Here is a 12,991-nt window from a genome sequence, read left to right on the forward strand (position 1 = left end):
CACGAGGAGGAGGAGGAGGAGGAGGAGGACCCAGAGGGCGGCGGCGTCGGCGGCGGCGACGACGACGACGACGCGCGCGACGACGCGAACGACGTCCTCAGCGATTTCCCTCGCCCCTCGGACGGCGTCAGGACGCCGCGCGCGATCGCGCTCGCGCCGCGCGGGCGTCGCGTCGCGACGACGACGCTCCGGCGGGGCGACCTCCGAAGCGATCGTTCCGCCGCGTCTTCCGCGCGACGATCGCGGCGCCGGCGATCGTCGAGCGCGCGAAATCGCGCACCGCCGCCGACGAGCGCCGCCGCGGACGCCGTCATCATGTCGACGACGACGACGACCGCGCGGACGGAGATGACCTCGTGCGCGGAGGAGAGGCGCGCGAGACGCAGTGGCGAGCGCGGACGCGATAGGTCGAGTAACAACGGAATGCAAACAGAACGAACGCGTGACCGAAACGTGACGCGCCGGCGCGGCGCGCCGGCCGACCGCGACCGAAACTCGCTGAGGTGCGTTCTATACAAAAGTTTTTCACCCATCGCCCGGTTTCAACGTTTGATCGCGTCCCCTTTCAACTGACCGATGAACTATTTTTGTATGGAACGACCCTGACGGATGGACGAAGCCGGTCGACGACGGCCGCGGAAGCGCGCGCGAAGGCGCACTCGTCGACGCGCCCCGCACCGACCGCACACCGAAACGATGTCCACTCTCACGATCTCCGCCAACGCGCGCGCGCTCGGCGCCGTCAAGGTGCGCGCCGCGGACGCCTCGCGCGTTCTCCGCGCGCCGTCGGCGACGGCGAATCCTCCTTCGCTTCGTCGCGCCTCGGAGAAGATGCCGTCTCCGAGACCTTCGATTCGCGCGACGCGACGACGCGACGCGACGGCGCCGCGGACGCGCTCGCGACGCGACCGCGTCGCCGCCGCGCGCGAATCGACGTCTCGACGTCGTCGCGTCGCGTCGCGCGCTTTGAGGCGGCTCGCGTCGCGTCGCGCGCGCGTCGGACCGGAACGACGCGTCGCCGGTCGCTCAGGGCTTAGGTCAATTGCGCTTTATCCGCCGATCGACTCGACTCGATTCGATTCCCGTCTCCCGTCTCCCCGCTCTCGCTCACCGCGATCGTCGCCCCCTCGCGCAGGCGCCCGCCGGCCTCTCCGCGCGCAAGTCCGCGGCCGCGACCGCGCGAAACGCGCGCGTCGTCCGCGTCAGCGCCGCCCTCAGCGCGAAGACCCTCAAGCCCACGGTGCGCGAGACCCGTCGTCGCTCGAGGCGTTCTGGAGTTCTTTCGCTTTCAGACCGCTGTGAACCTCACGTTTTGACACGTGGGAAATGAAATAATCGTATCCGCCAATCATGTGCATCCCCGCGCGACTGAAATGACACGTGTCATCCCCTCGACCGCACATAATAGGGCAACCGCGTGCTCGTCATCGCCGACGCGCCCGAGACGAAAACCGCGGGGGGCATCCTCCTCACCACCGGCGCCGGCCCGGGCGGCCCGGGCTCGTCGGTCACCGGCAGCGTCAGCGCGGTCGGCGCGGACGTGAAGGCGGTCAAGGCTGGCGATAAGGTTTTGGTCAACGGCTTCGCGGGGAGCGACATCGAGCTGGACGACGGAAGCAAAGGGAAGTTTTTGACCGAAGACGACATCCTCGCCGTCGTGTCTTGAGGAGCTCTTTCTTAGCTACAGTAGTAGAGCGCCTAACTGATACCGCACACGTCGGCGGCGCGTACGCGTACTACTGTGTCGTGTCGTCGTCGCGCGTCGTAGCCTATGTAACGAGAAGAGGGACGCGATGCGCCGTTCGTCGTTCACACGCGCGTCGTACGACAGTATGTACAAATAGAGTTACGCGAGACCTCCCGCCTTCAGTTCGCTCCGCCGCTGAAAAAAATGAGACGTCATGTTATCGCTCGTCCGTCCTTCGTTGGTCCGAGGCTCATCAGTGATCGCCCTTGGACGGGTCGTGGAAGTGAAACTTCGACGCGCCGACCGCGTTCATGACGATGTCGAAGATGCCAAACTGCCCCGCGGTGAGCGTGCCGATCATGACGCACCTGTTGAAAGGCGTCAGAAGCGGAGGAGTTGAAAGGCGTCGAGGGCGGGTATTGAAACCGAGGGGTGGGCGGAGAGAGACGACGGCAAAAGTCCTTAAGAATCGGCGTTCACCACGCGAACGCGGTCGTATGGGAACCAGTGTACAGAACGCACCTCGCCGCGAGCCCCTGCGTGCAGAGCTTCACGAGTCCCGTCTCCGCCGCGATGTTGGCGAGACGAGAGAACATCCCGCCGCTGCCGCCCGCGCCAGCTTTGTTGATCTTCGACAGGAGCGTGTCCGCGGGGTGGGAGATGATCGCCGCGGTGACGCCCGCGACGACGCCGGACGCGAGCGACACGGAGATGTTCTCGCCGCTGCTCATCTCCTTCGGGGTCTTTCCGAGCGAATCGTAAATTTTCTCCGCCGTCGCGCCCTGCAAGTTGAAAGGCGTCAGAAGCGGAGTTGAAAGGCGTCGAGGTCGGGGATTGAAACCGAGGGACCCTGGGCGGAGAGATGCGCCGGGACAGAAAGTCCTTAAGAATCGGCGTTCACCACGCCGACGCGGTCGTACGGGGACCAGTGTGAGATAGAACGCGCCTGCACGGCGAACTTGGCCATGGTGTACGGCACCTGCTTCGCGAGGATGGGCCCGAACCCGGAGTAGAACGCGCCGATCACGCCCTCTTCCTTGACCATCTTCGCCATGCACCCGAGCATGCTGTCCGCGTACGTGGGGTTAGACACGAGCCGGATGCGCGTCGCCTCGAGCGGGCAGAGGAAGATGTCCGCGATGAACTCCGCGGCGGCTGACGCGCCGAGGTAGATGGAGTTCCTGTTGTCCCACGTCTGCTGCTCCGTCATGCTCTGCGCGGCCTGGATCTTGAAGTACTCCACGCCGCCGAACTTGAACCAGCCTTGCACGAAGTACCCGAACGCGGTGGGGCCGAGGCCGGTGAGCAGCGCGCCCGCGCCCTCCTCCGCGATCACCTTGTTAAACCCGGAAATCATGCCGGTGTACTTGGTCGGCTCGAGCTGCATGCGCGTCTTCACGACGTCCACGGGCGTGAGCGCGCCGTGCGTGATGGAGCAGCAGATGCCGCCCGCGAGCGCGCCCTTGAGGAAGTAGTCCAGGCCGTACTCAGCCTTGCCGGACGCCGCCATGAAGCCGGCGGCCGGGTGGGAGAACTTTTCGCTCACCGACGCCGCCGCGAAACCCGAGTCGCCCGACGCCTTGGTCGCGTTCGCGCGCGCGAGCGCCGCGGACGCGGTGGGGGCGTACAGAGACGCGGGGAAGTAGGATGAGAGGCCCATGATGGTCGTCGGTGGGGTGTCTGCGCTTTGGAGGGGGGATCGGAGGACCAGAGGGGAGGGAGGGAGGGCGTGATGAGTTCGATCGATCGTTCGTCTTCTCGCTTGTTTGTTGCGTTCCCGCGCCGTCGGTCTCTTCGCGGCGCGCGCGGCGAGGCGCGATCGCGCGGCGACGCGTCGACGGACGCGCCGTGGACGACGGCGTCGGGTCGCGGAGGACGCCGCGCGCGATGGGGAGGGAACGGCGCGACCGGTGGCGCGCGAACCCTCGCCCGCGGCGCGCGCGATCGCGCGCGGGGAGCGCCGGCGCCCTCTCGCCTCGATCGTTCCTTCTTCGTTCCCATCCATCGAACGGACGGGGGATCGGGATCGACCGAGAGAGAGAGACGCGCGCCGCGGGCGAAGACGCGCGACGCGGCGCGATCGCGCGCGCGGAAAATGCGCGCGGGGGGCGTGAGGGACGCGACGCGACGCGACGGGATGGGCGATGTTCGACGCACCCGCGAGAGTGACGCGCGCCGTGACAGTGATCGATCGATCGCGCGACGAAGCGTCGTCGTGAAACCGCGGCCAGAAGCGCGACGGGCAGGGGAGATTCGCTCTCCGCGGAAAAATGGTATCGAAGAAGCGCCGGAGACTTTCGCGCGCGTCCTCCCGCCGGGGCACAGCGGTCGCCGCGGCGGTCCGCGCGGTCGAAGCGATGACCGTCCCCGGGTCGGAGATCGACCACCTCCTGTTCGGCGCGTCCTCGCCTCCCGTCCCTCCCGCCTCGCGCGCTCCGACTCCCGGCACCTCTCCATCGCGGTCTCCCGTCGTCGTCGTCTCGTCGTCCGATTTCATCACGCGTTACGTTCGCGCGTTCTCGTCTCTTCGCGCCTCTCTCAGCTTCCTCCTCCTCCTCTTCGTCGTCGTCGTCGTCCGTCCTCCCTCATCAGACCTCGACGGCACGCTCTACGCGATCGAGAACGGGTACGAGCTCGCGTGCCGCGAGCGCCTGTTCGAGTTCATGGTCGAGCGCCTCGGGCTGCCGTCCAAAGACGCCGCGCGCGAGCTGTGGCGGCCGCACTTCGCGACGCACAACCAGTCTCTCAAGGCGCTACGCGCGGCGGGGTTCGTCGTGGACTCGGACGAGTACTGGGCGTACACGCGCGGGGACGCGTCGACGCACCTCGGCGCGAACGACGACGCGATCGCGTTCTTCGAGTCTCTGATGACGAGACGCGGGGAGGAGGAGGAGGAGGAGGAGGAGGAGGAGGAGGGGGGGGGTGAGGACGCGGGGGGAGTCGGCGGAGACGGACGGCGGAGAAGGATGCGGCGGATTAAGAGCTCGCACGTGCTCACGAACTGCCACGAGAAACAAGGCGCGGAGGCGTTGGCCGTGCTCCGGCTGTCCGGGTACTTCGATCGCGTCTACGGCGCCGGGCACATGGGCGACGACCTCGCCAAGCCGCAGATCGAGGCGCGTTCTGTTGTACACTGGTTCCCATACGACCCCGTTCGCGTGGTGAACGCCGTTCCTTAAGGACTTTTCCCGGCGTGTCTCTCCGCCCAGGGTCCCTCGCTTTCAATCCCCGCCCTCGACGCCTTTCAACTTTAACTGACGCCTTTCAACTCCACCGCGACAGGCGTTCGAGCTGGTCATCGGCATGGCGGGCATCGACCCCGCGCGCACGGCGTTTTTCGAGGACAGCGTGAAGAACCTCGCCGCTGCGAAGACGCTCGGGATGACCACCGTGCTCGTGCAGGCGCGTTCCCGACCGCGCGTTTTGTTTGAGACACGTGTACACAAACTCGATCCACCAATCGCGTTCACGAATCGCTGACACGCGCGCCTCCTCGTCATCCGTTCAACAAACGCAGGGCGACACCGCGAGAGAGGAGGGGCCGCGCGACGACGGGTTCGTGCCGGACTGCGTGATATCGAAGGTGAGCGTGGACGAGGTGCGGAGGGTGCTGCCGGGGTTGTGGTAGCGCGAGGTGGGCGCGGCGGGGGCTGGGCCGGCGGAGGGAAGGAGGGAAGGAGGCAAGGAGGCAAGCACGGACGGCACCCGCGAACTGATTACATTTTTCAACGCACAATTATTCAACCACCCGACGACGCGACGTCGACGCCTTCCTTCTCGATGAGCACGATGCATCACCACTAAGTAAAAGAAAAAGAACGCTCCTTCCTCCCCTCCAAAAACGAACCAACGCTCCAACCTCATGCGTTTCTAAACGAATCGTCGATCGCGTTCGCGAGGTACTTGACCTTCGCGGAGGATAACCCCGCGAGAGATATCCGCCCGTCCTTGGTCATGAAAATCTTGTGCGTACCCGTCATGCGTTCAACCTGCGCCGGGGACAGACCGGTGAAGGAAAACATCCCAATCTGCCGCGTCACGAAGCTCCAGTCCTTGTCCGGGTTCAATCGCGTCAGCTCCTCGAACAGCTCCCTGCGAACCGTCTTGATGCGGCCAGCCATCGTGCCCATCTCGTCGTTCCACCGCTGAGGGTCGAGGGTCCATACGAGCGATGACGTCGGGGTGGAGTTCATAGGCGTCAGATGGAGTTGAAAGGCGTCGAGGTGTGTCGGGATTGAAACCGAGGGGTGGGCGGAGAGACACGCCGGGAAAAGTCCTTAAGGAACGGCGTTCACCACGCCGACGCGGTCGTATGGGAACCAGTGTACAACAGAACGCGCCTGAAACAACTCCGGGTCGTTGATCACCGTCGCCGCGATCCGCGCGCCGTGCACGGGCGGGTTGCTGTACATCGCCCGCGCGATCCTGTTCATCTGCGACAGCGTATTCGTCGCGGCGGTCGCGTCGTTCAACACCGCGTTGAGCGCGCCGATGCGCTCGGCGTACAGCCCCAGGTTCTTGCTGTACGACTGCGCGCAGAAAAACTCCATCCCCATCTCCGCGAAGAGCCTCGGCGCGGCGGCGTCCTCGACGAGCGACCCGGACGCGAACCCCTGGTACGCGACGTCGAAGAACGCGACGTGATTCTTCTTCTGCATCGCGTCCGCGATCTGACGCCACTCCGCGAGCGTCGGGTCCACGCCCGTCGGGTTGTGCGCGCACCCGTGCAGCATGAAGATGGACCCCTCCTGCGCGTCGTCGATGGACTTTAAGAATCCGGCGAGGTCCAAGCCGACGGTGCTCGCGTCGTAGTACGCGTACTCGCGCCACTCCACGCCGCTGTCCGCGAGGATGTTCTTGTGGTTCCCCCACGTCGGCGACGGGAGGTAGACCGCCTTCCCCGGGAGAAACTTCGCGATGAACGCCGCGCCGACGCGCAGCGATCCCGTGCCCGAGAGCGACTGTATCGTGAGGGTCGTTCCATACAAAGCGATGGCGGGGTGGAGTTGAAAGGCGTCAGTTGAAGTTGAAAGGCGTCGAGGGCGGGGATTGAAAGCGAGGGGTGGGCGGAGAGAGACGACGGCAAAAGTCCTTAAGGATCGGCGTTCACCACGGCGACGGGGTCGTATGGGAACCAGTGTATAGAACGCACCTGTATCGTCGCCACGCGCTTCTCCGCGATCGCGGGGTGTCCCTTCCCGAGCAGAAGCTCCGCGGTCGCGCCGCAAAACTCCGCGAGCCCTTGCATCGGGAGGTACTCCTTGTCGTGCCCGGCCGCGATCATCCGTCGCTCCGCCTCGCGGACGACCTCGAGGACGTACGGCTGAAGCTCCTCGGTCCTGTACGCGCCCACGCCGAGGTTGAGCTTGTTCGGATCGTCGCACGCGCGGAACGCGACGGAGACGCCGAGGATCGGGTCCGGCGGGGACGGCTCGACGCCGCCGAGGAACGACGCCTTCGACGCGGCGGCGGACGCCTGGAATCGATGAATCGATCGCGATCCGATCGCGGGGGGGGAGGGGTGGACGTGACGTCGGGGAGGGCGAGGCGACGGAGGGACGGCGAGAAAACGTGGGCGGAGAAAACGCGTGAGGGCGCGGAAGAGCTTGGGACGCGAAGAGAAAGATTCGACGCGCCGCCGCCGCGGCGGCGGCGGCGGCGACGCGCGCGCGCGTCGAGACGCGCACCATGACGCCGCGGTGGTGACGGAGAGGAACACGCCCGAGGGCGAGGCGATGAAGAGCGCGACTCGCGCCGGCGAGCGTCGTCGCGGCGTGCATATCAGTGAAGAGGACGGAGCGCGGCGCGAACAAGTCGAAAAACGTCACGCCAGCTGATGGCCAGGCGGCATCGACGTTCAGTTCTGTCGTTCGTCTGTTCGTGATTTAATAAATCGACGCCGACGCGCGCGCGCGGGCTCGATTCGGTCGCGCCGCGCGCCGCGGACGAACGCGCGATCAAAACCTCGATGAACGCCAAGGGATATGCTGTCAAGGCTATGCCCTAAGACGACGCGACGCGTCGTGGTCGCAGAGGAAAGGCGCGCGGTGCGATGCTGCACGTAACGCGTCGCTCGCCCGCCGCCGCCGCCGCCGCCGCCGCCGCGTCGTCTCGTCTCGTCTCCCTCCCGCGTTCCGTCCGAACGCCGCCCCGCGCGCCGCGTCGCCGCGCCGCGCCATCCCAAAACCATCCCACCCGTCCCGTCCCGTCCCCGCCTCCTCTCCCTCGACGCCTCCGCCGGCCGCGTCGCGACCGATTCGCGTCTCCCTCCGTCGCTCGCTCACGCGGTCCCCTGGATGAGCGACAGGAGGTGCTTCGCCTCCGCGGCGTAGTCCACCGGCGCGCACGTCAGCACCGTGAGCCGTCGCTTCTGCTCGCCCTGGTACTCCTCCGTCTTGGACTTGAGCTTCAGTCCCCACGGCTGAGAAGTCGAAAGGCGGCAGGTAGTATTCAAAGGCGTCAGACACGGAGTCGAAAGGCGTCGAGGGAGGCGCGTCGGGATGGATCGAAACCGTGGGGTGGACGGAGAGAAACGAACGCCGGGAGAGAAAGTCCTCAAGGATTGAAGTTCACGACGCGTGCGCGGTCGTACGGGGACCGGCGTGAAGAACAGAACGCACCTTGAACTGCGCGGCTTTCACCTTGCGCTCGTACGCGGCGGGGTTCGACTCGCGCAACGCGTGCAGCTCCTCCGCGTCGCACCCGAGCATCTGGCACGCCTGTTCGTGGAAGACGTTGACCCAGCCGCCGCCGGCGTGATCGCTCACCTTGAGACGCAGGATGTACCGACGACGGCACGAGTCGTACGTCTTCTGCGTCGCTTCGCAGTACCACTTCCCCGGGGACTCCTCGACGACTTTTTTGTTGTTGCCCTCCTCGGGGCACGCGCAGTAGTACATCGGCTGGTCCGGCTTCACGAGCACCACGGTCGCGCAGCCGAGGATCCCGACCTCATACTTGTTCGTCGCCGGCGGGAGGAGCTCGGGCTGGAACGCCTTGAGGTCGACGCGCTGCGCGGGCGCGCCGGCGCCGGCGCCGCCGCGCGCCGTCGCCAGCCCCGCGCCCGCCGCCGTCGTCTCCGCGGTGGACCCTTCAGCCGCGTACCAAGCTCGGAGCGCGTCCGCCTTGGCCGCGATGTCGTCGCCGGACGGCTCGACGATCAACTCCGATCGCTGCACCGTGGAGAGCGACACGCCGTTGTAGTCCGTGACGCGCAAGCCGCGGAGCGCGACGACGGCGCCGATCTCGTTCGCGAGGCGTTCGCCTTGCTCCGTCGCGAGCTCGCCCCAGAGCGTGAGCGACACCGTCTTCTTCGTGTCGTCGAGGAGCGTGATGTCGCGCACCTGGACCTCGGAGTCATCGCTCTTGCGGCGGATGGCGCGGAGCTCGCCGACGGCGGCGACGCACGCGAGGACGTCGACTGAGGGTGGTCGAGGGGAGGGAGGGTCCGCGCGAGGCGTCAGAAGACTTGGTCGGGGGGAGTTGAAAGGCGTCGCGGGCGGGGATTGAAACCGAGCGGACGCGGTCGTATGGGGACCAGTCAGCGCGTATGAATAAGAACGCACCCGACCCGCGCGTCCCGATCTTCGTCGGCAACGCGTCGATCGCGACGAGCTCGTACGCCCTGGACATTTTGGACACGTCGCACGGGTCCTCGCACGGCGAGATGTCGCACTTCCCGTCGAGGGACATCTCGTAGTCGTTGTTGACGTTGCTGTACTGACGGTTCGCCGGGCGAAGCGACCCGCGAGAGACGTAGTACACCTTGCCGACTTCCATTATCGCGTCGTACTTGTCGATGGCGTCCTTCCACATCGTCGCCTGGATCGCGGTGCCGTTGTCGTCGACGAGCTCGATCGTGCAGACGCGGCCCTCGCCGCGGGCGTTGCGGAACGTGCGGACGGCGCCCTTGGACGCGAGCTTGGCCTTGATCGTCCAGTTGCCTGCGTAATCGAAGGAAGGAAGGAAGGAAGGAAGGAAGGAAGGAGCGGCGACGACGTAAGAGGTTGAGTCGTCGCGATCGATCGATGGATTTCAAAAAAAAAATCGATCTGACGCGACAGATTTATCGCGTCTGACGTCGACGATTCGACGCGGACGCACCGGTGTACGGGTTCAGGGACGCGATGGACTGCGTCTTCTTCCCGCTGGACGTCGGCGCCGCGCCTCCGTCCACCTTGCGCTTCTTCGCCGCGGGCGTCTCCGTCTCGGCGTTCTCCTTGTACTCGTCCGTGAGCACGCAGTCGTCTACGATCTCGAACTCGCTCACGAACGCCCTCTTCTCTTCCGATTTATACCGCACGTCCGTCAACTTGAGCACGGCGTGGGGTTTCACGAACCCGCCCGCGAGCTTGGAGGAGAGCTCCGGGGAGAACATCGCCTCGAGCTTGTCCGCGCCGTCGTTGAGCATCGCGCTGAATGATCGTCGTGGAAGGACGGAGAGGGTTTGTTTAAGAGGGAGGGGAGGCGTCAGGCTTCATTCGTGCGTTCGGGAAGTTTGAAAACGCGCTGCAGTGTGCCTACGCGCGGACGGTGAGTAATCCGAGGTCGTTCGCATCGCGCGCGCCGGGAAACGCGCCTGAAGTGCGCGGACTTGTCGGCCGCCTTGAGGTTGAGGACCTGAGAAGGGAGGAGGAAGGCGTCGAGCGTGAGATAAGCGCGGGAGGGGAGGAGGAGGGACGTCGCGCGCGGGGTATCGAGCGTCGTCGCCGGCGCGCGACGCTCGCGCTTTTTCGCTCGCGTCCGATGATGCCTGCGGGCGAGAGACGACGTGTGCGCGCATTTCGAAATTTCCCGTGCGAGACGCCGACGCCGGAAACGCGCGCGCACCTGGAGCGAGACGTCGCCGAGGGCGCCGTCGGTCGTGTCGCGGATGCGGCGGATGCCGCCGGGGGTGACGCAGCCGGCCATTTCGTGTGAGGGGCGGTGAGCGTGAGGTCGGCGCGAGGTCGTTGTGCCGTCCGCCGGCGATGGCATCGGTCGGCGTTCAAAAAGAACAGCAGCGGAGAAATTTATGGGCACCCTGACGCGAGCCGCACGCCGGCCGCGGCCGCGGGGCCGCGGCAAAGAACTCGCCGTTACGAACGACGACGACGACGACGACGCCACTCCTCCCCGGCGCGCGAGGGCGCGCGAGGGCGCGCGCGTCATGGGCTGGGGCAAGAAGAAGAAGAAGCCGAGCGCCGCGGACGACGCCGCGGCGGCCGGGGGCCGGCTCGAGAGCGCGGAGGAGCCCGCGGTGGTGGACGCGAGCGCGAGCGCGAATGATGCCGCGTCGAGATCGTCGTCGAAGAAGAGCTCGTCGTCGTCGAGCGGCGGCGCCGGCGCGTCGAAAGCGCGGACGAAGGGCGCGAAGCTCCTGAGGGCGTCCGAGATCGGCGAGGCGCTCGCGGTCCTCGAGGAAGGCCTGGACGAGTCCCCGCACGACTCCGTCGCGCTGCACGCGCTCATCGCGCGATGCCACGTCGCGAACCAAGACTGGGAGGCCGCGACGGACCACTTCGTCGCCGCGCTCGACGACGCGGGCGACGCGATGAACCTCGACGCGTCGAACCGCAACAGCAACAACCCGCTCGACGCGGAGTTCTTCTACGCGATGGGCGACGCGGCGTTCCGTCGCGGGATGCACCCGGAGTGCGCGTTCGCGTACGAGTCCGCGCTCGAGTTTGGCGAGAAGCGAATCCCAAAGAGCGTGTCCATCTCTTTGGTGCACTTCCACTTGGGCGCGACGCGTCGCGCGCTCGGCGATCACGACGCCGCGCGGGAGTCCTTCGCGAAGGTCACGAACCCGCTGGAGGTATCCCTCGCGCGCGCGGACTTGAAGTGCGAGGAAGCGGCGTGCTTCGAGGCGATGGGCCTCGTCGAGGAGGCGGAGCGATGCGTGCGGGAGGCGGGGGAGGATCCGAGCGGCCCGCCGGTGAAGGCGCGTTCTGTCATCACACTGGTTCCCATACGACCCCGTCGCCGTGGTGAACGCCGATCCTTAAGGACTTTACCACCCGGCGATTTCTCTCCGCCCAGGGTCCCTCGCTTTCAATCCCGACGCACACACCTCGACGCCCGCCTTTCAACTCCGCTTCTGACGCCTTTCAACTCCACCCCGACGTTCAAACGCTCGTATGGAACGACCCCAAGGCGGAGAACGTGTCGAAAGTGGCGTGGGCGCGGTGGCGCGATAACCCGGACAGCTCGGACGCGGAGGCGCGCGCGATCGAGGACCTGACCGCGTGCCTCGCGAAGCGGCCGCCGATGCGCGCGAAGGACCAGGCGGAGACGCACGCGCGCCTCGGCGCGGTGTACGCGAAGAGGAAAGAGTATCAGTCGGCGGAGAAACATTTAGGCGCGTCGTGCGCGAAAGCGCCGGACAATCATCACGCGTGGCTTCAGCTCGGCGAGTTGTACAGGGAGACGAACCGCGACGAGATGGCCATGCGCGCGTTCACGAAGTGCGCGGAGATCGACGAGAGATGCGGCGGCGCGTACAGGGCGATGGCGCAGATGTTTGAAAAACACGGGCAAACGTCGAGGGCGATGGCGATGTACGATAAGATGGACCCGAACGACCCCAGGGTGCTGAAGCGCAAGGACGAGATCTTGCTGAAGTGCGCGCTGCGCTTGCAGAGGGCGTTTCGCGGGCACAAGGCGCGGAAACAAAACGCGTTCAAAGGCGGCGGCGCGCGGCAAGTCGCGCGGAATTACGGCGAGCGCGCGCCGCTTAGAGATCCGGACGGCGATAAGGCGCGTTCTATACAACACTGGTCCCCATACGACCGCGTTGGCGTGGTGAACGCCGATCCTTAAGGACTTTTCCCGGCGCGTCTCTCCGCCCATCCCTCGCTTTCAATCCCCGCCCTCGACGCCTTTCAACTCCGCTTCTGACGCCTTTCAACCCCACCCCGATATCATCGCTCGTATGGAACGACCCAAAGAGCGTCATAGGGTATGGAGTCCGCGGGGGCTCCCTCGGCGCGCGCGGCGGGGGCGAGACGCTGACGCTGGAGCGGTTCGACCTCGGCGTGACGGCGTTCGGGAGCGCGATTCCGCTCGCGAGGGAGGCGAACTTCAAGTGGCGGACGGTGTCGTTGCAGGACAAGGGACCGGGGAAGCACAAGCCGAGGGAACGGAAACCGCTCGGGTCGTCTTTCTTTTGACGACGCCATTTAGCAGCTTTAGACGGACGGATACAGTACCTTTACGATATAACTTATACACTGAGTACTTTCGTACCTCGCTAGCTAGTACGCTCGACGCGTGCGCGAACTCACGTCTGCGCGCGTCGTCGACGCCGTCGCCCCCGCGCCCCTG

At 66.2% G+C, this 12,991-nt stretch overlaps 7 protein-coding genes across 7 annotated transcripts; 3 read left to right on the forward strand and 4 right to left on the reverse strand.

Annotated features, from left to right (window-relative positions):
- Window positions 1-696: 696 nt before the first annotated feature.
- On the forward strand, window positions 697-1,666 carry MICPUCDRAFT_54455 (uncharacterized protein; the record flags this gene model as incomplete). Its single annotated transcript, XM_003064386.1, has 2 exons — window positions 697-912; window positions 1,409-1,666. 2 exons carry the CDS (start codon window positions 697-699, stop codon window positions 1,664-1,666), a joined length of 474 nt encoding a protein of 157 aa, XP_003064432.1.
- A 140-nt stretch (window positions 1,667-1,806) lies between these two features.
- MICPUCDRAFT_30402 (mitochondrial carrier family) lies at window positions 1,807-3,280 on the reverse strand. Its single transcript, XM_003064550.1, has 3 exons — window positions 2,634-3,280; window positions 2,210-2,469; window positions 1,807-2,055 (listed from the first exon to the last, which is right to left on the reverse strand). Exons 1-3 carry the CDS (start codon window positions 3,195-3,197, stop codon window positions 1,941-1,943), a joined length of 939 nt encoding a protein of 312 aa, XP_003064596.1. The 5' UTR covers window positions 3,198-3,280; the 3' UTR covers window positions 1,807-1,940.
- A 677-nt stretch (window positions 3,281-3,957) lies between these two features.
- On the forward strand, window positions 3,958-5,419 carry MICPUCDRAFT_66644 (uncharacterized protein; the record flags this gene model as incomplete). Its single annotated transcript, XM_003064387.1, has 3 exons — window positions 3,958-4,803; window positions 4,970-5,089; window positions 5,205-5,419. 3 exons carry the CDS (start codon window positions 3,958-3,960, stop codon window positions 5,313-5,315), a joined length of 1,077 nt encoding a protein of 358 aa, XP_003064433.1. The 3' UTR covers window positions 5,316-5,419.
- On the reverse strand, window positions 5,393-7,451 carry ASP1 (aspartate amino transferase). The gene is made up of 4 exons (XM_003064551.1): window positions 7,375-7,451; window positions 6,840-7,163; window positions 6,019-6,648; window positions 5,393-5,832 (listed from the first exon to the last, which is right to left on the reverse strand). The coding sequence occupies exons 1-4, from the start codon at window positions 7,375-7,377 to the stop codon at window positions 5,548-5,550; spliced, it is 1,242 nt and encodes a 413-aa protein (XP_003064597.1). The 5' UTR covers window positions 7,378-7,451; the 3' UTR covers window positions 5,393-5,547.
- A 516-nt stretch (window positions 7,452-7,967) lies between these two features.
- Window positions 7,968-10,097, reverse strand: MICPUCDRAFT_54461 (uncharacterized protein; the record flags this gene model as incomplete). The annotated part of the gene is made up of 4 exons (XM_003064552.1): window positions 7,968-8,108; window positions 8,308-9,107; window positions 9,253-9,630; window positions 9,791-10,097. 4 exons carry the CDS (start codon window positions 10,095-10,097, stop codon window positions 7,968-7,970), a joined length of 1,626 nt encoding a protein of 541 aa, XP_003064598.1.
- Window positions 10,098-10,156: 59 nt separating this feature from the next.
- On the reverse strand, window positions 10,157-10,597 carry MICPUCDRAFT_54462 (uncharacterized protein; the record flags this gene model as incomplete). Its single annotated transcript, XM_003064553.1, has 1 exon — window positions 10,157-10,597. The coding sequence occupies one exon, from the start codon at window positions 10,595-10,597 to the stop codon at window positions 10,157-10,159; it is 441 nt and encodes a 146-aa protein (XP_003064599.1).
- A 238-nt stretch (window positions 10,598-10,835) lies between these two features.
- On the forward strand, window positions 10,836-12,906 carry MICPUCDRAFT_49254 (uncharacterized protein; the record flags this gene model as incomplete). Its single annotated transcript, XM_003064388.1, has 2 exons — window positions 10,836-11,603; window positions 11,708-12,906. The coding sequence occupies 2 exons, from the start codon at window positions 10,836-10,838 to the stop codon at window positions 12,485-12,487; spliced, it is 1,548 nt and encodes a 515-aa protein (XP_003064434.1). The 3' UTR covers window positions 12,488-12,906.
- Window positions 12,907-12,991: the final 85 nt, after the last annotated feature.

The sequence above is a fragment of the Micromonas pusilla genome (assembly GCF_000151265.4).
Source record: "Micromonas pusilla CCMP1545 genomic scaffold MICPUCscaffold_17, whole genome shotgun sequence".
NCBI classification, from domain to species: domain Eukaryota; kingdom Viridiplantae; phylum Chlorophyta; class Mamiellophyceae; order Mamiellales; family Mamiellaceae; genus Micromonas; species Micromonas pusilla.

Bases quoted from the DNA above. Each gene is read 5' to 3' on its own strand.
- MICPUCDRAFT_30402 (XM_003064550.1), bottom strand. From the start codon at position 3,197: ATGGCGGCGTCCGGCAAGGCTGAGTACGGCCTGGACTACTTCCTCAAG. The intron at 2,470-2,633 runs GCGCGTTCTATC...TTCAACTTGCAG, and splicing joins TGGCCAAGTTCGCCGTGCAG to GGCGCGACGGCGGAGAAAAT. The intron at 2,056-2,209 runs GTGCGTTCTGTA...GCCTTTCAACAG, and splicing joins ACGCAGGGGCTCGCGGCGAG to GTGCGTCATGATCGGCACGC.
- ASP1 (XM_003064551.1), bottom strand. The intron at 6,649-6,839 runs GTGCGTTCTATA...CTCACGATACAG, and splicing joins AGCGCGTGGCGACGATACAG to TCGCTCTCGGGCACGGGATC. The intron at 5,833-6,018 runs GTTGTACACTGG...CTCGACCCTCAG, and splicing joins AGTTGTTTCAGGCGCGTTCT to CGGTGGAACGACGAGATGGG.